We start from the raw sequence: 25,682 nt of genomic DNA, 5'->3' as shown, positions 1-25,682 counted from the left end.
ATCTTCAGGATCTGAGATTCCTGAAGAGCAGTCTTAATAGCAAAGGCTGAAGCACAGCACGCATTCAGTAATTCAGTGCCTTCTCTGTGAGTTCTGTTAACAGAGCACACACCTTATTCAGCAGTAGGCCCATATTTTCCCTAGTCTTCATTTTGCTATTGACATACTTGAAGAAATCTTGTTGTCATTGACCTCCCTCACCAGACTTAATTCCAATTGGGCCTTAACCTTCCTTGTTGCATCTCTGCATGCCCTGAAAGTGTCCCTATATTCTTCTCAAGTGGACAGACCTCTTTTCCACATTCTTTAGACTTTCTGCTTCCATTTGAGTTTTTCCAAGATCTCCTTGCTCATCCATATGTGTTTCCTTCCTAATTTGTCTGATTTCTTACTCCTAGGTGTATACCAATCTTGAGCTTGGAAGTAGTGATCAACAAACTCTTTTGGGCCTCTTTACTTTCCAATGCTCTAGCCCATGGTATGCCTTCAAATAAGCTCTTGAATAAGTCACTGTTCGCTTTCCTGAAGTCAAGGGTTGCAATTGTACTTATTGACTTGTTTCTTCCATGTAAGATCCTGAACTCCACTATCTCATGGTTGCTGTATCTGAGGCTGCTCCTGACCTTCTCATTCCAACATGTCCTTCCTTGGCTGTAACAGCAAGGTCCATCAGCACACTTCTCCTCACTGTCTCCTCCACCACCTGCATCAGAAAATCATCTTCCATGCACTGAAGAAACCTTCTGGACAGTGTGTGCATGGCAGTTATGCTTTTCCAGCAAATGTCAGAGTTGTTGAAGTCCCCCATGAGAACCAGTGACTGTGAGCATGAGGCTGCATTCAGTTATCTGTAGAAGGTCTCATCAGATTCCTCCTCCTGTTAAGGTAGCCTCAACTGTGTCACTCAGATTAGCCTACCTCTTACTTCTCACCCATATGTTCTCCACTAGTTTATCAGTGATCCCTAGGCAGAGCTCAATACTTTCCAGTTCTCTCAAGTAAAAATCATTTTCACCACCTCACCTTGCTGGTTCGTCTTTCCTAAAGATTATGTAGCCATCCACGAAAGCATTTTAGGTATGAAAACTGTCCTAGAGTGAGATCATGGCCCTGTGACCACACATAGATCCCCAGTTCTTCTTGTTTATTCCCCATGCTGCATGCATTGGTAAATAGGAATTTCAAAAAAAAAAAAAAAGAAAAGGGAGCAGAGGATGCAATCCCTGTTTTAATCTGCATTCTCATAACACATTGTGTTCATAGCAGTTTGTAATATACCTATAGAATACCAGGTTACAGCATGAGAGTCAGAGAATGCATGATAATGCTGTGATTTAATCACAGTAGCATACTCCAACTAAACACCTTGGAGCAGTATTGTCTAGGCCAAAGTACAGCAAAACACCACAAAACCTCCTTTCTGCTCTCCTATAGGTGGAATTATAATATTTCTTGGTTCATCCTAAATAAGTACAGTGAATTTCAAAATTTTTTGGCATTATATTTTTTTCTCAAGGGAAATTTTAAAAGACAAGCTTTTTTTTTAAATGTGAATGTTCTAGTTTGTTTACTATCAGTTCAAATGTGGGGAAAAAGGTAGAAAGGGATAATATGTTATGAGTCATTTCATGAGCAAAGAAGAAAGTGAATTTTCTGTTCTGTGCTGAAGTATTTTGATATAAATAACAAGTTAAAGTCTTCCAAGTTTTCATCACTGTAGAGAAGTTTGATCTGAAACAAATGCAATGTAAAACCTCCTATTTCCAGTATCCTAGATTTCTTGTCTTAAAAACATGGAAGATTATAAATAAGCTCTAATGTTGATCCACCCAAGGCAAGTTAAGTATATTGCTCCTTGCCCAATTGTATGATCCATGTATTTTTGTAATAATTTGTTTAACTAAAATAACCACATTTGTAAACACTTTATATTATTAAAAAAAAAGAAAAAGAAAAAAAGAAGGAACAAAGCCACTAACCTCATTTTGTAAACATCAATACTTTAACCTTCTTTAATCCTAAAAATATACCTTTAGAGCTACGCATCTTTATAATGTCTAAAATTGGTGGCCTGTAGTAAGGCAAGATTTGCCTAGTCTAGCACTCCATTAAGGCATTGTTCATGTACAAGACCCAGATATCCATATGTACACTGTTTAACTGAATTAGAAATACTCATGCTCACTGAATTCCTTTTTCACCTGTCAGAGAAGTAATTTTTTTAAAAGTTAAAAAACACAATATAGTTCCCAGAGAAACTGAATGAATCGCAGTGTAGTATTAGCAGATAAGTAACACATTATATGCTTTGATTTTAGATCCCTGTTTCACAACCAGATCATCAAAACAACTCTTCCAAGTTCATTCTCAAGAAAGCTTATCAGAAGTAGCAAGTTCTTTTAAGGCTTAAGACTAAAAACATTGTGACTGGCTGTGAGAGGCAGATAAAGTACCAACTACCACAATTAGAAGAATCAAATCTATTGCTTGAAAAATAACTCTTTTGCGTCTTGGTGTTACTTGAAATCTATCTATATATATCTATGTGGTATATATATATATGTATATAATTTATACAATTCATAGAATGCAACTACTTCATATATTCATGAACAGTATAAAAAAAAACATAACGAAGTTGTACCAGTAGTAATCATTCACATTCACTCTTCAGAAATATAAACAAGAAACCACACATGTAATGTTCAATCATAATACAGGATGCTAATCATATTTAAAACTGGACATCTATATACTAACATATGTAAATTAGTACCCTATCGAACTAGATAGCAAAATTTTCACTGACTTCAATGGAGCCAAGATTTTACTCCTGGTCATAGAATGTATTACACTGTGGTATATATTCACAGCACTTACTTTCCATACAGCACAAATGAGGAAACACTACTAGTACAATCACAGTTCCTGTCAGAGAAAAAACAAATGAGCTGTAGCCCAACATACTCCTGAATGTAATCAGAATCTGGACTGTATGGCTTGGACATTTTCTTTCTCTAAATCTACACATGGTCCAGGACCACAAGGTTGTCTTTGGAAAGTCACATATAATGAAGAAATAATTCCCACAGGCATATGCATTTGAAGGAACCAAACATTAATAATATGCAAGTCTCCTCTCCTACTTGTACATTATTAGGAAAATGTTTACTTGTTAAGCATATATTTTATTCACTTTGTTTCATTCTCGTTTATGTTCTGCATGTTTCTGCAAGAGATGTCCACAACTGGATGTTGTTTCAAACTTCTCACTTCTTGAAACATTAGTAGATTTATTGGGACTTTGTAGAAGCCGCTCATGATGTTGTGCACATTTGGAAGCTGACCCATCTCTGTATTCACAGCTTTGACAGAAGAGCACAGAACCTGGGGTAAGAGTGAGAGGGGGAAGGAAGCATTGCTAGGAAGGATAATTCTGAAAGATAAGGGGAAGAAATACTGAGTTCTTCCTTAGGCAGCCTTCTTTTAAGCATGGCCTTGCTATAGTCACTTGTAAACCAGCCAGTGGGGGTAAAGTGTGCCAGTACACACACAAAAATATATAAAAGCTAGGAGTTTTTCATTCATATTAAGAAAATTCCCTAATCCATATACAGGGATCTCTTAATTCCATAAAGAGAAATCAGTGCCTCAGAGGAGGCTAGAATTAAGGCAATGGCAGGCCTGAAACAGTGTGGCATCATGTTTCCCCACTTCTAAACACTGATGAATCATTTCAAACAAATCCTAAATTTTGTAATTCATCTGAATGGGGTCTTCCACTCAAGTTATCAACACCCTTCATAGTAATGACATTTTCTTGCTAAGAATCGGGCCTGAGAAGTTTTTATATGTTCTCCATACATGTCTACAAGTATTTACACGTACTCTTATGCACACATGTATATATACACACACAAACATGCCCACACGCAAATTTATAAATATATGTACATACGCAAAGAGGTAAGATTGAAAACCATGTCAGATTTGGAACGTTACCCACTTTTCCGAACCATTTAAACTACCATCTACACAGTACATATTGAAACTCAACTTTAAGATTTCTTTTATTTTTATGTACAGCTCATTTTTTTGTTTGGAAATAAAATATCTAAGTACAGACAAACTGTAATGTTTATATGTATAGCTTTCAACAATACTTTAGCTGAATAAATGCTTTGTACATAGTTCTGTCTTTTAATGAGTTTACAGCTACATTGATAAAATGGATTCCTCAATTCCTTGATTGTTTTCAACCAATAACAAGCAGAGAGACAATTACAAGTTAATATTAATAAGCAGCTCAAATAACACTGGTTAAATTATGTACAATACAAACCATTCATACAAATCAAGACTAGGATATTGAATTTGTTACAATATTTTGTAATAAAGATAAGACAGCCACTTATAACTTACATGTCCTCCATGAGGCATTTTCCTTCCTAAAGATCATCTGGAGGGTTTTAAAATAGCTTTGCTTACTAAACTCAACCAGGTTTAAAGAATCAGAGCTTAAAGAGTCAGAGAAACATAAAACCAGAATGTCTGCCCACATGTAAATTCCAAATGTTTGCCCATCTTTACTGGTAACAGGCTCACTCCATGGAAAAAGAGCCACCTAACACCACCTTGAATGTGCCTACTGTATGCTGGAAAAAGTCACTATGCTTTGCTGTGTTCATATAGCAAGGAATAAACTCTAGACACACATTTTTCTCCCATTTTAACAAGTATTAAGCCCTACAGTATTATTTACTGGTACAGCTACTCCAAGCAGTAGAATGCATGAGTGGGGATTATTGGTATACACTGAAAGGACTTTCAAAGAGATTTCCACCACACTGTGTAAGAAACTGTTCTCTGTCTAGCTAATCCATTTTGCTTGATAATAGTTTATCCCAAAACTTTAGTTATCAGACAATGAAAATCTCTCTGAACAGGAATCTCAATAGATATGAGCTGAAGAGTGTGTGTCTCTGTGTTTATGATTTTATTTCAAATCCATAGTGATTTACAACTAGATTAATACATGGTGCTGACTGGGCAAAAATGACATTAGATTGTTTTCCACTAACATATTTGCAGCCATATGACATCAGCAGCAGGTAGACACATTCCAGGCAATAGATGTGGCTTTCCTCCTTGAGGTTACAGCCCTGTCATACGAACTCCTTTATTCCCCAGGCTTCAGTCTCAGACACGTGTTTTATCCTCACCCTGAAGGGAAGTAGGGTGTGTCACTGTGGTAGTTGTAATCAGGACACACCTTCTGTACTAGTTTATAATCTGTACTATAAAAGGAAATGTAAATACAGATTACTTTAAAGGGCTTGGAGCAGAGCCATGACACATGGCTCTGGGTCTGCTCCTGATAACAGGTTTTTGAAGGGTCATAGTTGCAGAGCGTGTTCTTGGTAGCCTTGTCAACCTTTTCGTACTCGATTCGACAGTTAAAGGACTTGGAATCTTTGGCATCAATCACTGTCTGTTGTGCCAAGTCAAATTCCACTATTTTTGTAGGGGGCACTAGGCTCACAGATACATTCCCTTGACCAGTGGAGTTATGCCTGAAGTAAACGCTAAACGTCCCATTGCCATGGTCAACGATTTTCCCTGTTATTAACAGATTTAGCTTCACAGTCTTGATGTTGGAATGAAAATCGCCCCAGCCAAACATTTTCTTAAATTTCCCAGTCTTGACAATAGGCCGTCTCTTTGCCCTGGGCCGAGGCTCTTGTAGGTCTGTGGAGTTCCTCAGCCAGTCCCAGAGATCTTGCTCAGTATAAGTTTCTGGGGCATCATATCGCAGGTCCAAATCTGTATCGTTCTCCTTTCCACGAAAAGTCTGTGACAGCAGTCGGCTGATGGACAAGTCTTTGCTACTTTCTGTCCATATGTGCTTTAGTGTGGATTTGGAGCTTCCTGATTTAAGAAGTTCTGATTTACCTCCATTTGTTAAATTTGCACAGGTAACCTGAAAAAGAATGAAGGAAAAGAAAAAAGAAAGAAGACATTAAGATATATAATACAAAACCCACCATTTCCACCTGAGAAAATTAGCAGATTTCAAAATAATAAATAACTATTTTTGGGGAGAAAAAACTACATTCTCTGTACTCAAGTAGAACAAAACATAACTGTCTATTTTCCTCTTCTTTCCAAGTAGTTGTTATTTAATTCTGTTTCGTCAATATTTTGCCTTCAGAATTAATTCTGACCATTCATTTAATTCTTCGGCATACAAGCTATGTCTTCATGATGCCTGTAATTGATGAGTAAGGAATGAAGTTTGCAAAAACTAAGGTACACAGCTGTGTCATCCTGCTTTTGGTGACCATTTCTCACCTCAGAGTCAAGTACTTTTGTTTTAATGTTTTCTCCTCACAGTAGCTGTTTTTTCCCCCGTCTGAGGCACATTCATTTATCTTTACTGCCCCTTGAGTTCACTGTTAGGGTGTTGTCTTGATGCCAATTTGACCATGCTCAAAGTTCATGTCACTACAAATCCGACAGTAGCAACCTAATTTCCCTAATCCTTTTGTAAAAAAGACATTAGTCTGCAGTCTTGACTAAGACCTTCAGTAACAACTACAGTATAAATAATAGAATAATGTAAGTTTTAACAAGTTTCTTCAACAGCAATAAATCTACTGTGAGTTATACCCCAGTTAATGCAAGAGGAGTCACGCTCTTTTGCTCCCTTTCTAGATCAGATACTGATTTGCCTTATCTGTATGAAGTCTGACATGCATTTTTCCCTTCCTCACTCCTGTTTCTTCACATCTTTCTCCATGAACCAGAGTGGTCTGTGCAAGACAGACAGTCATTTGTGCAATTTCAAGAAAAAATATGGCTACTTATCTGAAAGTAATAATTTTTAACAATTGTACAGAACACATTTAAATTAAAAAAAAAGAAAAAAGAGGAAAAAAAAAAAAGGAGGGAGAAAGAACTGTGGACCATGTTCCTAAAAATCATAAATTTCGGAGATAGGTTTTCACAGAATTCAGTGTCATAGCATTTATTTATTTATTTATTTATTTATTTATTTATTTATTTATTTTCTCTTTGCTTTAATTGTGTGGAAAACCAAGAACAGATGCAGCCTCGCAGCTGTCTAACTCACAGCAGTCATGGAGAGCAGGAAGGGCTGGAATTATCAGGGGACAGCAAGAAAACAGGAGGCATCTACAACACCCTTAGACTCATTTCTTTAAAAGCTTAGACCAGGCACACTACCACATTTTTTTTTAGTATTTGAACTTACATGAAGAAGCCATTGAGTTTCTTATTTCAATTTTCATGACTACATAATTCATTCTGAAAATGCCTGGTTTATAACTCTGTGTTCCGGCACTGAGTTACATTGTGCCTTTATATTTTCAGTTACATCTTTCTTTTTACTTAAAATAGAATTGACTATATTCCCAACTAAGGAAATATATTGAAAATTGGCTAATATTTAAACCATGACCCCTCTCTACTGCTTTAACTGTAGGTATATGACATGGACAATGTCTATCACAGCTTGACCTTTTCATTTCCTAACAATAATGGAATTGAAAATGCTTTCATTAGCTTAAATACACTTTCAAGACCAGTTGAAGACATATACATAAAAGTAGACTAAGAAGCCTTTGTATCCTCAGATAGGAGGTATGTCCACAGCCTTTACAGTAAACAAATAGGTAAACTGTTCTGTCACATCCCATACTACAGCTTCCCAGTGCAATTCCAGTGAGAGGAGTGAGTAGAAGTAATAGCTAAAATATGGGTTTTATTTAAGATCTTGCCAAAGGGATGACTTTTTCATCTTTTGAAATGAAAGAAGGATAAACACAGCCTAGCATTTTGATAGCCACTTTCTAGCTGCATCTTAGAATCAACACAGTGAGCCAGGAGAGAAGCTGTAATGAAATGCACTGATGGTGCACTGGTTAATGAAGCAGCGATGAACATGTCACGGAGAGAGCGAATGAGACTCAGAAAATAATTTTATAGTGGCATATGTGGAAGGCATGCAAAATAAGGGGAGATATGTGGCTAAGAGGAAAGATGTGCCTGTCCAGCATGAATCTGTCAACCTGTTATGAATCTAAGCAGGTAGTTAGGAGAGCTAGTCTACCTACAATCTGTAGGTAGGACACAGATTACCGCCACTATATTTTTCTTTCCTTGGAGCTTGCATTTCCTTTGTTTGCCTTTCTGCCTCCAATAATTTACATTTCATAGGATTATGCAGCAAGTTCCATGTAACAAGATGTAACAGAATAAAAACTATTTAAAAATAAGGTCTTTTTTTTTTTTCCAGCTAAAACTGAACAACAAAGAAGGGAAGCAAGTATTTTTTTTTATATATAATTGCTGACTGATCCAATACAAGTACATTTTTGAAAGCCAGTATATTTCATGGAAATGAATGACTCAGATCCCATGTATGTTCAACAGCTTCATACTTGACCTAATAAATACAACTGATTGTTACTGTCATTTATTTAGTAACATCTGAAAGGCTTCTAGTCACGCAGTCAGCCCTGAGACCTCTGCAATTTTCATTGTGGGTAACTGACTACATTCATGACTAAAGGCCTGAACCTGCCGTCCCTAGTCAAGTGTTTGTGCAAGTACTCAAGAAACAATCCACAACTGTTAATAAAAAATTTCTAGAATTCATAGCTCTTCACTAACATTTTCCAGCCAAGTACCTTTTCATGTACTGTCAGTGCACTATGTGCTATGGAAAGCAGCTAAATGTTTCCTCAGAGACTGGCACACCCAATAATACAGAGCACTTCTGTGTAATAGAATTTCTGCAAGTGCAGCAGTTATTTTCACATGAACTAATCCACAATTTTCTTCTGTCGCTCTTCTTTCCAACCATAAGTCTGAAATAATACAGGAAAGATCATAAAATCCATGTGATTTTGCACTTAGCACTGTGAAAACCAGCTTACTGAAACACAGACTCATTTTAGCAAAACCTGAAAAAAGATCCAATTTTAAATGACTAATTGAAGGTTAAACCCCAAAGTAGACAAAATTCCATCCTGGCTTTTTCCTTCTTCTTTGACTGTATGCACATATAATCCAGAAACGTGCATACAGACCGTTAACAAGTAATTCAACATAAAACGAGTTGCCTTCTCTTCCAAAACCACAGCCACTCACAGACTGCAATGCATTCCCCTTCATTATTTATCTTTTTTTCAGTAACAAATTTCAGTAAGAATTCACTGGGACAGTTGAAGTCTATACAGTAGGGACGAGAATGAGCATTTTTCTCTATATTTACATTATAAAAATTTATAGAGATGACAGGAACAGATTTATGTCTACTTCACTCCACAAAAATAAGACCTATCTCAGCTTCTGTTGGCTGAAGTGATCATGGTCCAGGCTTGTTTTTCATTGTATGTATATACAGAGCTTTCTATGATAGCCAGTCTTCACTGGTAGCTTTAAGCTTTACTGTAATGGAGGAACAGTAGAGTATACAAGAAACAACAAAAAGTTTTGCCAAGTACAGTGCAATAAATCAATGTTGCAAAAGGGCTGAGGAGATGAATTTCCTGTGACTACATAGCTAGAAGTGAATAATTATGATGTCAGTAGTGTCTGTATAGAACAATAGTAAGGAGAAAAAAGATTTAGGAAAGCTTAGCCATTACAACAAATGTTACTGGAAAAGCAGCTCAGTAAGTATAACAAATTGACCTTTGCTTCCAGTCTTGTATCTTTAATGGAAAATACGACTCTCCACTACCTAGTAAAGCTTACTGATATAAAAAAGGTACAGGGACCAGACTGCCTGGAACCTTTTTCAATGAATAATGACAAACAGCTATCCCATTTCTTTCTATGTTTTTAGGCAGAAATATAGACAGCAGTTTCCCTGGACACAATACATCAAAGCACAATTAATAAAAGACGTAGGAACTGATCTGTAATACAGTTTTTTGCTCCATTAAAACAGAATTTTCTATTCATTCTATATCCTTCTTTCTGAGGATGAAGAAATTTTCATGATGATGTTTAGCTTCATTAGATGTGTTTTAGTGAATATCTGCAATTCATTTAACACTTCCTAAGGGATAGGTAGGATTTGTCTCAAAAACCTTGGAATCCTTTTTAAGACATTGAATTCTGAATGCTCAGTCAGATCAAACCTGAACATTTGAAACAAAGAAAACAAAGTTGGAAAGTATGTCAGGAAGTCGTCAGGGTCTTAAGCGGTGAGTTAGGCTCTATTCTCATTTCAGGGCAAAATCAACCATAGTAGTATCAACATTAAGATTAAATCTCAAATTTATCTGAGTTATTCAAAGAGATACACAGTATCTTGATTTCTCACTTTTCTCTAATACAGTTCATTATCTGTAATTACAGTATTGGCTTAGAAATTATGTATTTGTTTCTCTGAATATATGACTACTTGAGGGCAAATGAAAATGTAAACAACAATCTAATACTCAAGGTAGAAAATCTCTCTCTTCAGGTAAACAACTAATCAAAACTGAAATCATTTTTGTTGGCATAGCTCTGTAGCAATTTGGCAGCACTGTTTGTGTACTCTCTGTACACAAGAACTTAGAATTTTCTTTCCTCTGTCAAATATCCCAGCTGATGGAACAGTACTTATGGACATAACTGTAAGACAGACTCAGTGAAGGAATTGTGGCTGCTATAAATTGATATGTGAGAAGAGGGCAAATGCAGAAAATCTCTCAAGTTTCTACCTCACACAAGCAGAAATCTGTGTGTCAAACTTAGACAACATTTTTCTGTTTGACCAGCAAAGAATAAGTATTTAGATTTTTTTCTGTTTAAATCAAAGCATCATCAAGCTCAGATGAATGTGAAAAATGAGACAGTAAATCCTAATTTACTCAAATGAGAACACAAAAATGGTTATGTGGGATCAAGCCAAAAACTCTGGCCTCCAACAGCAGCCAGAGGCCCTGGTGAACAGAGGCCCTTGCACAGAGCCCCAGAGAATTCCATTGGTGACCTTCTTTCATTACTTATCATTTTAAATGAAGCACCTGAAGTTTTCTGCAATATTATGTAAAATAGTCATTTGGGATCATTCACTTCAATTATGTGTAAAAAACAATATTTATGTTGCACAGAAACCATAGGGAATGTAAAACTTTTTCATTGTCTTTTAGCTGTGAAATAGAATTTAACATACACTGCAGTTCTTGCATAGATTTTAAGTTTCATTAAGATTTCCTTTGTGCTATTTAAATTCATTTTAATTTTTAAGCTATACTGTTTGTTCCAAATGGCTTTTATTTGAAGGAAAATTTGAGCTTAAATTTTAGTTAATTTGAGTTAAATTTAATAGAAATTTAAATTAGAGTGCTTGTATCTGTTGATATCTGATTTGGACCTGACTAAGAATCAAAGGGTAGTTAGAAAATTCATATCCAAAGGCTCTGATATATCAATAGGTACACTTCTTTATGTAGGTATATTACAATTCTTAGTAATTGTATTGTTGATTATAAACACAATGTTAGTAGCCTATTATCCGTAAGTATGAAAACTAGTTAGTTTCAAATAATCTTCTCAGAATGCAAAGATGATACAACATATTCAGAGGTTGGTTTCCAGTACTTTAGAATTACACATCAAATTTTGTTTTAGTCTTATTTACTATCCTTTGAATTCATATTGCCTGTGGCTATTGCCACAAGCTCTGTGAATGTTAAGAAACAGACTGAAGAAGGAAAGTGGCAGACTGCCATCACTTTTTAAGGAGTCAGAACATATCCTGTGTCAGACCAGTTCACGATTTAGAGTGGGAATCATCTCGCTCACCATCTCACTTGCATGGGATTTAGGTGGTAGATACAAACAACTCTTCTAGGCTTATTCCACAGCTAATAACGTGAGAAACAAATGAACTACATGATCTATCTCAATTAGCTATTGATGGACCATCAAAGACTGAATAAATGTTCATCATCTTGTACTCCTACAGTGCCTATCACTTATGAAATTGCCATTGAGAGAATACTGTGGAGGGAGCACAAATATTGCAAGCCAGAAGCTGGACAAGTTTGCTCTATCAAAACCATTTCCACAAGACTATAATCACACCAAAGTCTACCATAACCAATACTGTAAGTGTGCTGAAGCTAGTGCTGTGTTGTTTGTACAAGTAGTGTAGTCTTAGAATCATAGAGCCACAGTGTGATATAATTGTTTGGATCAGAAGGGACTACATGGATCCCTTGCCATGGTCAGGGATACCTCCCACTACCATCTACCTCCTACCTACACTGGGCTTGAACACTTCCATTATTCCACTTGAATACTTTGTAGTATTGCTCATACTTTTAGATCTAAGAAATTTCCTACAGAGGGCTTTCCTTTCGATGAGAGTATAGTTTTGTACTATTTTGTTATCTTTGGGATTTTATTTGATCTTTGATCATACAAATCATTTTCACAAGTGCTTTCAGTCTGAAAAATAACCTTCCTTGAGCCTGTTTTGTTAACTAGTGATTAGAACAAATGTTTAATACTTGAGTGTTCAAAGAGTTCAAGAGTGCCTTCTAAAGAGACATATAGGCACCCAAAATCTGTCAGACAGTCTATGATTATGGGGATATTTCTTCCAGCAGCACTGCTCTGACGTTTTTTCTTTCTCAATTTTCTCTGCTTTGCTCTACCTGAGTATTGTTCTTTCAGCTGTGGCAGCACAGCTCATTGTAAATTCTTTGTAATGATTTTCTTTTTCCTTTCACAAGCTACCAGAGTGGAAAAATGACTTGAAGTTAAACACCCAGACTCCTCTAAGTGCCTGGAGAAAGGCTGGGCACTTTGAACCAGGAATCAAAACCACACATCCATACAAGGAAGTCATGAGATATCAGCTCTAAGAAACATTCTACCTTTATCTAGAAAGCAGAGGCAAAAAAAAGAACTGCTGTCTCTATTGTCTTTCAGAGAAGGGATCTCATTGTTTTTCTTCAAAAAGTGTATCCTGAAAAAAGAAAAATAAAAAAAGGAAGAGATTGCTATTGAAATTAATCTAAGAGCTTGAGAACATCAGCATGATGCCACCTAAATTCTTGTCCAGAAGGCCACAACAAAATCTAGCATAGCATCTGCATTTTTTCAGTATAGTTCAGGCAGAAGCTCAGTACATGGATGAGATCAGGCCAACCAGAGCCATAAAAGAAAGCATGGCACTATGCTTCCAGGTCAAGAAAAGGAAGCGTTGCCTCATTTAAAGGTATTTCAAGAACTGGGTAGCTCCAAAGATGGTAGAAAATGGACTATATAAATACACTTTGTAACTGTGATTCTAGAATACATGAAAATTTATGAACTGTCTCTGCTCAATTTATTAGTCAATCCTGACCCACCACTGAAGTTAATTATAAAACTCCTAGAGGAGCAGAAAAATGAATATAGTGTGGCATTATGCAGTTTGTTTTCATTTTCTTGACTAGTAATATAATTAAGGTAGAATTGATGCTGTTCAACATCATTTCTCTATCTACTTAGAAAACATTACACTACCACATATAACAGCCTGTGAACTGAAGGACCAGCTGAGTTACAATACAGTGTGAAATTCTTCTCATCACAATTTTACAGCTTTCTGCTTTCTGCCATAGAAGTGCTGGAATTCTCACCAAATATTTCTAATGGTAGAGATGCAAGTGAACTTATAAAGATTTGGAAAATGATTGAAATATATCTGTATGAAATATCCTATTAACTCTTGCACTACATTTTACATTTTTAGAAAGAATTTAAACTAAACTGTTGAAGCTTGCTGCCTGTGTTGTCATTAAGGATTTTTTACTTCAGTGGATTATGGCTTTTGAAAATTCAGCCAGCTCTGTTCAGCAGGAGATTAAACTTCCATGGAATAAATTAAAGTGGGTTAAAAATGTCTAACAGAATTTTATGACCCTTGTATTATCCCAGTATTGTACAGTGCTGCTAACTTTGAAATGAAAGTCTAGGTAGGTAAATAAATTTTGTCAAGGATATATTTCTCTCTTTCCACATTCCTGTAAGCCTCTTTTATTAATATTGGTATGCCATTTTCTGCATACATGTATAAAGTAATATTAAATAAAATTAGATTTTATTTGAAAGGCCACAGAGCAACATTTTAATCAAAATTTGCCCTGTATTTTTCTTCACAGATAACTAACACACTAAAGAAAATGTCTACTTTCGTATGGTTACACATACCTTCTGAAGAGGATAAAAAAGGCTGTAGCATGTTCTACACTAGTTAAATGGAAGATATCCCAGTACTTTATAGTTGTATCACGGTTTTGGTTGAGATAATTTTCTTTGTAGAGGCTCATATGATTCTCTGTTTTGGTGGGAGGGAGGGAAAGGGGGGCTGGTGAAAATAGTTATCACACACAATACACCACAGCAGTGTTTACACAGACTGAAGTACTCTTCCTTCTCATGGTGCTCTGACAGTGAGGAGCAGTGGATGCACAAGGAGCTGGGAGGAGGCATAACCAGGACAGCTCAACCCAACTAACTAAAGGGATATTCCATACCACATGATGTCATGATGTTCTGCAATAAAAGCTGTGTTAAAGAAGGATGAAGGGAGAGATGTTAGGAGTGATGGCACTTGTTTTCCCAGGTAAGCACTGTATGTGATGGGCCCTGCTTTCCCGGAAGTTGATGAGCAAACCTGTTGCAGTGTTCCCAGATGGCAGAAATGTTGAAGACATATGGAAATGGCAAAATTTGCTCTTGATCTAAATCTGAACAGGACTCAACCACCAGTGCACATTTGATCATCTGGGATGTAGGAAGATCAAACAGCCTCAGACAAATACTACTTCATTTTATATACTTTGTTGGCCTTTCTGTAACTGTGAACACAGATATCATGCAATATCTATTATTCCATTAAGAGGAATAAAGTTACAGACTACTAAAAGAGGATACCATATACGAATTTCTCTACATTTGTAAATTACATATATTTATTTAGTTAAGTATTCCTTGGTAGTATAATCCCTGAATATCTGCAGACTAGTTTTTAGGTTTAAGGTATATATTTCTGAGTTGATCAAAGCAGATGCTGTGAAGGAACCTAGCATAGTCAAAACAAAACAGAATACCCAACAGAAAAATCAACATTTTCTGTGCCTAATAGTTATCTTGTATTTTCTTCCTACAATAGCATCATAGCTAATTAAAAGTGAAAATTAATAGCCAACGGATTAATCAAATTCCATATGCAAATATCTGGCTCATGAGAGCCTTGGTCCAATTGCTAGTACCATCACTAAGGTCATTAATTTAAATTGAGATGAGTTACAAGTCTTTTGGGCATTCACATATAAGTTGAAGGAGGTTATTCACTGCTAAGTTTTTCATACCAAAAATGAAAAGCATAAGAAGAAAATACATGAACAGCATTTCAGCACACTGATTTCTAAGATAATAAGCATTCCTATGAATTTGCCTTTGGAGGACCACAAGTACTCTCCTATAACATGGAGTAGTTCTGATACATAGTTTTAAATGTACCAAAGCAAGTTGAATACAGATAGTTCAAGGTCTGCTAGGTTGATATCTTTGGGATTATTTTATGCTTGTTGATCTCTGCCTAGCACCTTCAAAGAACGGAGAAACTTTTTTTTTAATCAAAACTTGAGTCCAAGTTTCATAAACCCTTCAGAGACACTTTCATAGTCTTTCACAGAAAAGAACCAAACTATTCCAGTTAGCAGAAAATATAAACATAGCTTCCAAATAGAAATACATAAGCCCTAAAGCATTTGTTATACTAGAGATAATTGAATGCATTCTCAGACTAGCATCTCTTCAGCTCACTTCAGCTACTCCAGTGTCTTGATCCATAACTGCATATCCATGAAGGGTGACTAGAAGAAATGTAGTTTTTAAAGGCAAATTATTATGGACAGCCCAAAACCTATGAACTTTCTCCAAATGCTGATGGCTGAAATATTTTAAGTTGAATAGTTAACAGAATGACTGCAGAGTAATAAAGTAGTGATGGCACCATATTACATTTCCTACATAAAGAATAAAAGTATGAAATTTATTATTCTGACCTTGTATCACAATGCCTTCTCAGTTATGTAAAAAATTCAACTGGTCTATCAAAATGGATTTAGAAAACAGTGAACTTCCAACATGTGTGGTACTCAGAAGGTTTTGAGAATTAGAGAAAAAGGTGGAGTCTGGAAAATAAGGCTGGAATCCTTATATGATTGGAGTGTTTAATCAACAGCATGTCTGTAGAGAATCATACAATGTCTTATGTTGGAAGTGACATTAAAGATAATCTAGTTTCAATCCCATACTATGGGCAGTGTTGGCACTCCCCTGATCAGACTGCCCAGGGCCCAATCCAACCTAGTCTTGAATGACTTCAAGGATGGGGCACCTACAAATTCTCAGGGCAGCCCGTGCCTGTGCCTCACCACACTCTGAGTAAAGAATTATTCCCTAACACATAACATAAATCTCCCCTCTTTAATGCCATTCCCCATTCTTGTCACTAATAGTATTAGACTACCTAAAAAGTCAGCCTCCCTCCTGCTTGTAAGCTCCCCTCTAGTACTGCAAACACTAAAATATAACAAACTCAGGATTCAGGAAAAAATCAGACATTATTGATTCCAAATCAGCATGAATCAGGAAATGTGGGGGTTCTGGAAATAGATAGAGAAGAAGGAACTTCTCATATCAAGTTTGAGAGATCCTTCATGTTGGAGTCCATTGTGCTTTGGCCTCAGATCATTCTGAGTATCACTGTCTTGACCACACTGAATTGTTTGGGCCAATTCTGTCTATAGTTCCATTTGTACCATCTCTGTTTGAACTGGCTTTCAGTGTAGTGGCTCATAATATCTTCGACTTTCAGAGAATAAATATTTCTTTAAAGGGAGGTCAAGACTACTATGCATAAACATCTGCCCCCTCCCCAGAAGCAAATATATTTCTTCCATCATTGTATTTCTAGATCTGTGTGGCTGAACAACAGCACAAAACAATTTAACCTTAGCAAGTAAATTTCATTTTTTACCTGCCAAATACCGGTACAAAAGATAACTATGAAAAAGCAATAAAAACCTCATTCTAAGGCAATAGGTAACATGCTTTTGCTATACTATACTTGCTAAATAACATTCAATGAACTCATAAAAGCATTTAATTTAAATTTAAATGCCTGGCAGTTCTATTCTTCAGGGAGTAAACTACACCTTTCCTTGCATTTCTTTGAAATGCATTTGCAGAATAGACATCATTTCAAAATCCACTATTAGTGTTATATATGATTACTATTACTGCAGTGCTCATGGTCCATCCTTTCGTCAGGGTTAGGACGTACTAGAAATTGCAAAAATATACAGTCCCTGCCATAGACAGCTTTATCATAGAAATAGAATTTGCCAAGGCAAGAAAAAAAAGAAAAAATATTTGTGATGTCACAGTTCAACTACAAAGTTAAGAGTTTGTACAAATCTCTCTTTCACTTTGAATGTCATACCCAAGATGTCCCAAAAATGTTCATTTCAATCACCAGCAGAGACATAGAATGCCACTAGCTGTTTTGAAAAGGATACAAATTCTGGGAAACAAAGACATCTCGGAGGAGATTTTACTGTACTCAGTAAGTCCATATGATCAAAGGAACTGAAATCCACTCATAGGGCACTAAGAGCTCCTAATATTCTCCACAGGCAAGGATATCTCTCCTTTGTTGTGCGACATGTATGACTTATTGCTTTGAAAAGAGTTATAGTAAAGGTAATTTATATATATATATATATATATATATATATATATATATATATATATATAAAATAATTATAAAGGTAATTATATATATATTTATATAAATTACCTTTATAATATATATTATATATTTATATACATAAATATATATTAATTATATATATTATATATATATAATATATATATAATCCATCCTTGAAAGTGTGAATTCATCAATTCCCCCTTCATCGTCCAGCTGTGAGTCAATAGCACCTCTTGGTAATTTCTAAACTGCATAATAAATAACATTTTCTACTTTTTAAAATTTACTTAAAGTCTAATAATATAATTCCCATAAACTTTCTGAAAACCAGTAAAATCTTACTCAACTTAAAAGGATAGTTGCTTTTTAACGGGTTTCCTTACTTTACCGTATAACTAAGACATGAGAATGTAAGAAATGCAAGAAAAGAATAATGTAAGAATGCAAGAAAAGTCCAATTTGTATTTGTTACAAGATTATATCCAATCAATGAATTTTTTTGAGCCCTTATCCTACAGATATTCTTTCTAAAATAAGTTTATGAAATAGTAGAATCCAGTAATATACTGGATGAACTAATAGAATAAATTGTTCCGGTAATTTCAGAATAATATTTTCTATGGAGCACAATGTAAACAGAGTTTTGGTCTAAGAGACATCATGTTTACAAAAGAAAAAAAAAAAGGAAAAAAGAAAAAGTATTCAGTGACTCACTAGTTGCAGGATAGTATAAGATCAGGCTTTGTAATTTACAGTATCTGTATCATGGTAGTAAATATAACCAAACATCTGAAGACTAAACTCTAAGTCAAAGGCCTAATCCCTTCATCCTTAGCCCCCAGATGTGTTTGGTGCCCAGGAAGGAGGAGAAGGGCAGTGACTGTGAGGTTCTAGAGAGAAAACACACACGTGTATGCAAATAATTCAGCTATGGCATACTTTTGTCTAAAATTACCCATGCCTTTTCACGCATTGTCATGTACTTTGAGTAATGCAGAAGCAGATCCTTTGCCAACATCACTGACTACCACTTAACTGATTTTTCAGTAGGTCCATGCCTGATTAATCCAGCTGAGGTTCTGTCCATACATATTTAAAATTACCAAATGCTTCATTTCTAAGTTACAATCAAATCACTTAAAACAATTTTAACAGTACTTGTAGTCAAAAATATAATTTGGTATCACCAAGGATAAAAAAATTTACAAATGTATCTACTGAGTATAAAGGATTCAGGCAGGAAAAGCAATTTTCCATCATGTCCTTCAGTCCAAAAATGAGCGTACTTTTCGTTACGGGGAAGAGCAGTAAGGGATGCATAGCAGTCTCTGTGTCTGTTCAATTAACTGCTCATTCTAATCAGATTGCCAGCAAGGGATCATTATGAGTTTAGTGCTTATGATGTAAAATATCTACTAGGAATTGGATTTTGATCATAACTTCATTTCACATCTGTTTCACACTAACAAATAGAACAAAAGAGTGTTAATCACTGTTGACCTTTGCTGGATTTGAACTGGTAACTTGATTGTTAACCCCTACTGAGGGTCTCTGAAGTAACTGTAGAGCCCCTGAGGCATGCAGCTTGACCCCCTCTTTTCAACATTGGTTTTAGCCAACAACATCATCAAGAATATGCTCAGACTTGCCAATGCTAATTACAGCTTTGGCCATAGTTTTTCAGATGAAGTATAGATGAAACTGTCTAACTAGAAATATTAAGAAAATATGCTGGGCTCTTAGTGATTCTACATTAATCAAAAAGTAGCTCCAGCCAAGAAGATCTTGCAGCCAAGAAGATCTTGCAGACTCATGCAACTATACAGTCAGGCTGCTTCAAAGAAATGGCCAGTTCCTGGCAATTGGAATTCTTAAGGAGCCAGGTGGAAATCTGTTAGTTTTGGCTTGTATCAAAATCTTCCCCCAGATGGTAATACAATTCCAAATAAACTGAGATTCACTTTGCAGTGAATTTCATTATAAGAAAGGATCATACAGCAAAGAGACGAACAAAAGGCTTTCCCCTCCTCAAATTTCAAGCTATAGTAGGAAGAGCATTTCTTTGAGGCTTCATTCTGAATATGATTAGCTCAAAGTTTCTTTATCACCAAATCTAACCTTTTTTTCTTGGTTATTTTCAAATTTACATTCAATTATATTTTAGACTAACAATTACTAACTGAGAAAAGAAAAGCAAAGAAGCAGTAAGACCTACCTTGCACTCAGCACCCAAACAACAGGTATTTTAGTTGTAAAGCAGGTAGGCTGTCTTGCAAAGCTTAAACTAGGAGAATGTGGTTTGCACTGTTTTTCTTTTATGCTGCTTTGACAAAGCCCTCATTTCCTACACTGTCATTCACTGCATATTTTCCAAGGTGAATACAGTATTACAGTAATTGTATGTTTTCACTGGAGTGATTCATTTTCTCTTTAAACCAAGTTCTGGCCAGTTGGAATTGGGCAAGAACTACAGCAGATGCTAGTAGTTCACACAGAGAGACATATTAAAACGTACTTCCCAGTTTGATTGAGCTACCAGATACTCTGTGTACACATCAACGGACAAATAGAGAGCATGGTTTACCTGTGTGCAAATAAAAGCAGGTTATACTGTGAGCTGACTATACTTCAGTGGAGCTATTCTAGTACTACACATACATGACTGAAGCCTTAATCAGTTCCATGTGTTTGCTGAATAGTCCACTGAGTATCAACTTACTGAAATAGACAACTAATTTTTGTCAGAAACGAAAATATTATCCCTTTCATGATGTCTTGGTAATACTGTGGCACGCCTGCATGTGTAATACAAACTACTTTAAAATTAATAATTTTGACAATTAAAGCCTAGAAAAGAAAAAAAAAATCCTTATTTTTCACCCTAAAAATCTTGGCAAGAGACAGATGTGAGTACCTAAAACCAAACGATGACTGACAAAATTTTGTGGTTTGTGTTTTATTGGCAATATTTCATCAACTAGTATTTTCCAAACTTTTATACACAAAATCACACATCAATCTCAGTCAGGCCCTTCAGAGAACCAAAAAAACGCTTCAAGAGCCATGAAAAGACTTAGAACTTTTGAACCATTCCCAGCCCTCCTATTGTTGCAGCAGCTCCTCCAGGAAGGCAGCTTGCCAACTTCCACAAACAAACCCCACAGACAAAACAAGGGAACTGAGTTATTGGATGGACTATCAACAGAACTTGTGGCCAGTATGCCAGGCCACCTGTTCTAGGGGGAATTGTGCCATGGAAAGAAGCTGGATTCAATTTCCTTAGCAATTCTATTTACGTGGTTTCCCAATATCAAATCTTGCCACCTGGACAAACTCCCATTGTGTCTAGCAGAGAAAGGGAAAAATAGAGCAGAATGTGTATTCCCTCTCCCCGTACAAGTTTGATCTCAGAAACCCCTAAGTAACTAATACAGATCTTATAATGGAAATGTAAAATCTGTAAAATAAATAAATAAATAGATGAAGAAATTTTGAGAGATTTACAAAAAAATAATAAAAATAATTAAAAACATTTTTCATTTTCTTCAAAATTCAGCGAAAACTTCAGGGGACTGAAAGAATGAAACGCCTACAGATATTCCAGGGGGAAAAATATCTGTCCATTGATCTTATGTATGTATTTAATACACTAAGGCTTAGATGTTTGGAGGAACATAAAACCATTCACCAGCAAATCGTCTTTGTCTTACCCCTCAATACACTCAAAAGACAAAGATATCAACAACATACCAACAGAAAATTATACCAGACATACACATATGAAAATTACTTTCTTCCTTTATCTTGCAACATAAAAAGCAATAAAAAAATCTTTCAGCATTTGAAGGAAGTATTTAAATTCATTTCTTCTTTTGACCGTTTATAAAATGTAGTTTGAAAAAACCTCAGTGACATAAAGTTTGTAGTACTGCAGGAATATAATATACAAATAATATGCTCAAATACAGCACTTTTCCTTGAAGACATCAAAGTATTTTACAACAGAATTAAGTCTGTCTACTACATAAGTTATTACTATCATTAAAAATATAAATGGCAAAATGAAAGTACTGAAAGTGACACAACTTGCTCAAGAGAATCCGAAACTACCGTAAATGCCACTTCGACTGAAAAATTGTATCATCAACAAAAATCAATCCAAGAACAATCAAAGCCAGTTATAGTAGCATATTTGGTGAGGATATTAATTCAAATGTAGTCCTAGCAGAAAAGCACAAATAGAAGAGTATTCGTAACTGGAATCAATTTTAAGCTAATAAATATCTGCTCTGATCAGAAATTCAGGAAATAATTGCAAGGTTAAAAATAGAAAGTACAAATAACTGATGGCATAGTTTGAAAGGAAGTGTGTACATTGAAATCCAAATAATGCAAAGACTTTTTTTTTCCCCAACAAAATACCTGACTTGGGCATAATAAAAAATGTGACAAGCAGACAAGGGTACAAAGCTGCACAGTGCTGGTTCATCATTGACAAAGTCATATAGAGAAAGGAAGGTTTATAGTTGGTGAGGACCCATGTGACACTTTCTGGAGACTGAAGCTTTTTATTCAGAAAAGAAACAGATGTTTTGGCAGATAGCATAGAAAAAATCCTGTCAAAGACTATAAACTAGGCTTGAAGGCAAGAAAAAGGAGTGGGGGAAAAATGTGAAGTATAAAACAAAAGAACCAAAATGACATGGATAAAATAGAAATGCAGGAAAAAAAAGACAAAGGCTTTGTTAAAATTGAAAAGAGAAAGTAATGTTCTAAACTCCTTGTAACTTTGGAAGAAGTTTTAAGGCAAAAAAAATGAAACTGATCTCCCTTCTACTGGCACAGCTCATTGCAGCATGAGACTGGGAGATTAATTTTATAACTGCAGACAGAAATCTAATAAAGGGAAGAGTCAATGCCCTTTTTAAGCATCAGCAGAGAAAGATCACAAGAACCCAGCCAATATTAAAATGCAGCCAAGGTTTATGGACAACATTTAAGTAGGTTTATCCTGGAATAAAAGAAAATAGCTGACTTTGTAAGTGAAGACAGGCATACTTCAGTCATCTACCCCTGCACCTTTAAGTTTTCCTCATTCATTTACTTGTGACAAAGACATTCCTTCTGAGCAAAACAAATACGCTAAAGAAAAACTAACTCAAACTCGCCAAGACAATTTCTGTGCATACTCTCAGCCTTAATAAAGAAGTTTGCCAAGAAACTTCTAGCTTGTTCCATTCTGAAGTCTACTTCAAATGGACAATTACCTGCAACCACTTCTAAAAATATCCTCTTTAACTCTCAAGAGTCAAGAGCATACCAATGCATAAACAACAACAAAACTATATCACAAGGACAAAGCAAGATTATAAATTGTTATTATGGAATAATCTTAACTTCCATTGCAATAAACTTCCTACACACTAAATTAACATGAGTCAACCAAAAGGGTTGCTGTTTAAAGCACAATTCCTTAAGGTATCTTCAATTCAAAGATTAGAATTAGTATTTAAATGTTGTCCTATAGCGAGACACTATGAAATTTAATAATAACCTATACTTCTCATACACTGTACAAAAGAAAGAACTAGAAAGGTAATATTGTTATGAAAGTGTTACACTCTTTAGTCTTTTGCATGACAACCCTTACTTCAAATCATTAAGATATGCCATGTCTTGAACAGCAAGAAATAGAATATGTCTGTAAAAACAGGAAACCATGACAATATTCACATTCAAAGGAACGTACAAAGAATGATAGCAAAGAAATTAGTATACACCTCAATTAATCTGACAGGAAGAAATAAGGTTCATCTGGATAAAAAACTGACCATACAAACACATTTTTGCTTTTCATATGTATTTCCATCAGAGGATCCCATTTGGAAAGTTCTTAGTTTAAGTCAAGACCAGATTTTCCTGTCTGGTGGGCATGAAAGCACAAATTCACATTTGCACGTTAACTATGTTCTCTGTGCTTCAATTGTTATGTGCAAAATTATTTCTGGAATTGTATCTTAGCCTATAATTTAATGGTTATTGTACATTTGGGAGAAGAGAGTGCACCTTAGTTTGCCACAGCTACATTTTTATTGACTGCACAGTACTGAATGGGGAAAATCTCTTTTTGTTATCAGATTGAGCACACATAACTTGGAAGATTCACAGAATGCATATACATCATCAGTGATCAATTAGTGTTTGTAGTTACTGTGGGATTGAAAAAGTATCTGCATATGCATCTAGGATGCTACTCCAAATATTCAGCAGCAGAAAAAATTTTTGTGTCAGAAACATTAAGGAAAGGTAGTGTAGCACTTTTACCAGTTTTTCTCTGGGAAAACTACTTTTTGTACTCTCACCACCATCCCAGCCCCACATTTCCAGCTGTTGTTCATCATTAAGAAAGAGTATGAAGTATTCTCTCCAGTGGTTTCCACTGACTGTAACTTCCAGGTATTTTGATATGATCAGTCCTCCCTGGGAAGATCTATATCATTCTAGTTTATTTCTTCCAATTCAGAAGGTATGAAATAGACAATAACACAAGATCTTTCACCTTGCTCTCTCACTTTCTCTGAGGCATTTAGCTTCCCCTCTTTCCTTCTCCCTCAGACTTCTCAAAATTTTCTTCTACTCTGAAAGTTAGGTCTGTGCATTCTGAGAAACAAATCCTCCCTTAGTCTGATTGAAAGCCTGATTAAAAGTAAATCTCCCTTGTTCTGTAAAGAGGAAACAACTGAAATTAGTTCTTACTGATGGAAAAGTCACAAGTCCAAAACGCCAGAGGACAGATGAACCAATCAAAAAGACAATGAAATCTTTCCACTAACTTTGATAGACTTTTGCATTAGGTCATTAATCACCACGGTTAACAACTTGAGGGGAGGTTTTGCACTAGAGAAACAGAGGCAGACAATACAACCTTGACATTTCTACTGCACAAGTAAAGCTCAGAAGATGTACCCACTGGCATTCTACAGTTTTTAGATTGTAATAAGTTTTATATTTAAATATAGTAGAACAATGACAAATTAAGTATGGAACTAATGGTATTTTGTTTGTCACTAAGTTCTTCTGATTGGTTGCAGTACTTTTCTGATTGGTTGCAGTGATCATTTTTATTTTCATTTCAGAAATAGTGTATCTACAATTAAAAAGATATGTGTCCTTTGCAGAATTATTAGTCCATGCACACTTATTCAGAAGTCCTCTATGCAACAAGTTATTAATACAAGATTTATAATGACAAAAACAATGGAGATATTTGCACCTCAGATTTAGAGATTTTTATAGCATGCTAAAATAATTTATATTCAATACCTAAACTTATATACTGAAGTTGTTTTCTTTGTTTACTGCTATTACACCCTATGTAGAAAAATGAGCAATATGCATAGCATTTCTTCATCTTAATCTTCCATCTGCTTAATGCTAATTTGCATGTGACTATGGGGAATCAGTCATCTTTACAAGATATTTTTTACTTCTCTAACACTCTTCTACCTGGTATTTACTAGCCAGTTCACTGAACCATGTTCCTGAGTTATTCCAGGCAAGTGTGAATTATTTTGCTTACCTCTGTTATAATGCCACATTCTTCACAGCTACAAATCATTACCACTTCTCCTCATTTTACTCACCTATACTTCTTCATTGTATTGCTCCAGTAAGTGAAAATTACCATTGTGCTGATACTCACAAAATGGCTGAAGTCATTTGCCTTCATTTACATTTGCTATTACCAGCTAACTCCAGTGTTCTTTCATCACCTGAAGTTAATCATCTTCCCTTATCCAAGAAAGCTCAATATTTCAGTGGTCGCCACAGTTGACACTGGCTTTTACTTATTCCAAATTGGCACCATTTGTACTATGGG

At 35.5% G+C, this 25,682-nt stretch overlaps 1 protein-coding gene across 6 annotated transcripts in view; it reads right to left on the bottom strand.

Moving 5' to 3' along the window:
* Positions 1 to 1,162: 1,162 nt before the first annotated feature.
* Positions 1,163 to 25,682, bottom strand: part of NXPH1 (neurexophilin 1) — a 134,382-nt gene continuing 109,862 nt past the window's right edge. For 5 of the 6 annotated variants that reach the window (XM_048951779.1, XM_048951777.1, XM_048951778.1 and 2 more), the window contains exon 3: positions 1,163 to 5,980. In XM_048951779.1, the coding sequence (XP_048807736.1) occupies positions 5,219 to 5,980 (762 nt within the window). In that variant the 3' untranslated portion in view covers positions 1,163 to 5,218. Of the gene's footprint in view, positions 5,981 to 25,382; positions 25,449 to 25,682 lie in introns of those variants that run through there. The other variant, XM_048951782.1, reaches the window with a different exon arrangement.

This window comes from Lagopus muta, chromosome 7, assembly GCF_023343835.1.
Source record: "Lagopus muta isolate bLagMut1 chromosome 7, bLagMut1 primary, whole genome shotgun sequence".
Taxonomy (NCBI): domain Eukaryota; kingdom Metazoa; phylum Chordata; class Aves; order Galliformes; family Phasianidae; genus Lagopus; species Lagopus muta.
Note: the sequence above shows the minus strand (reverse complement) of the source record. Positions and strands in the feature narration are given on the sequence as shown.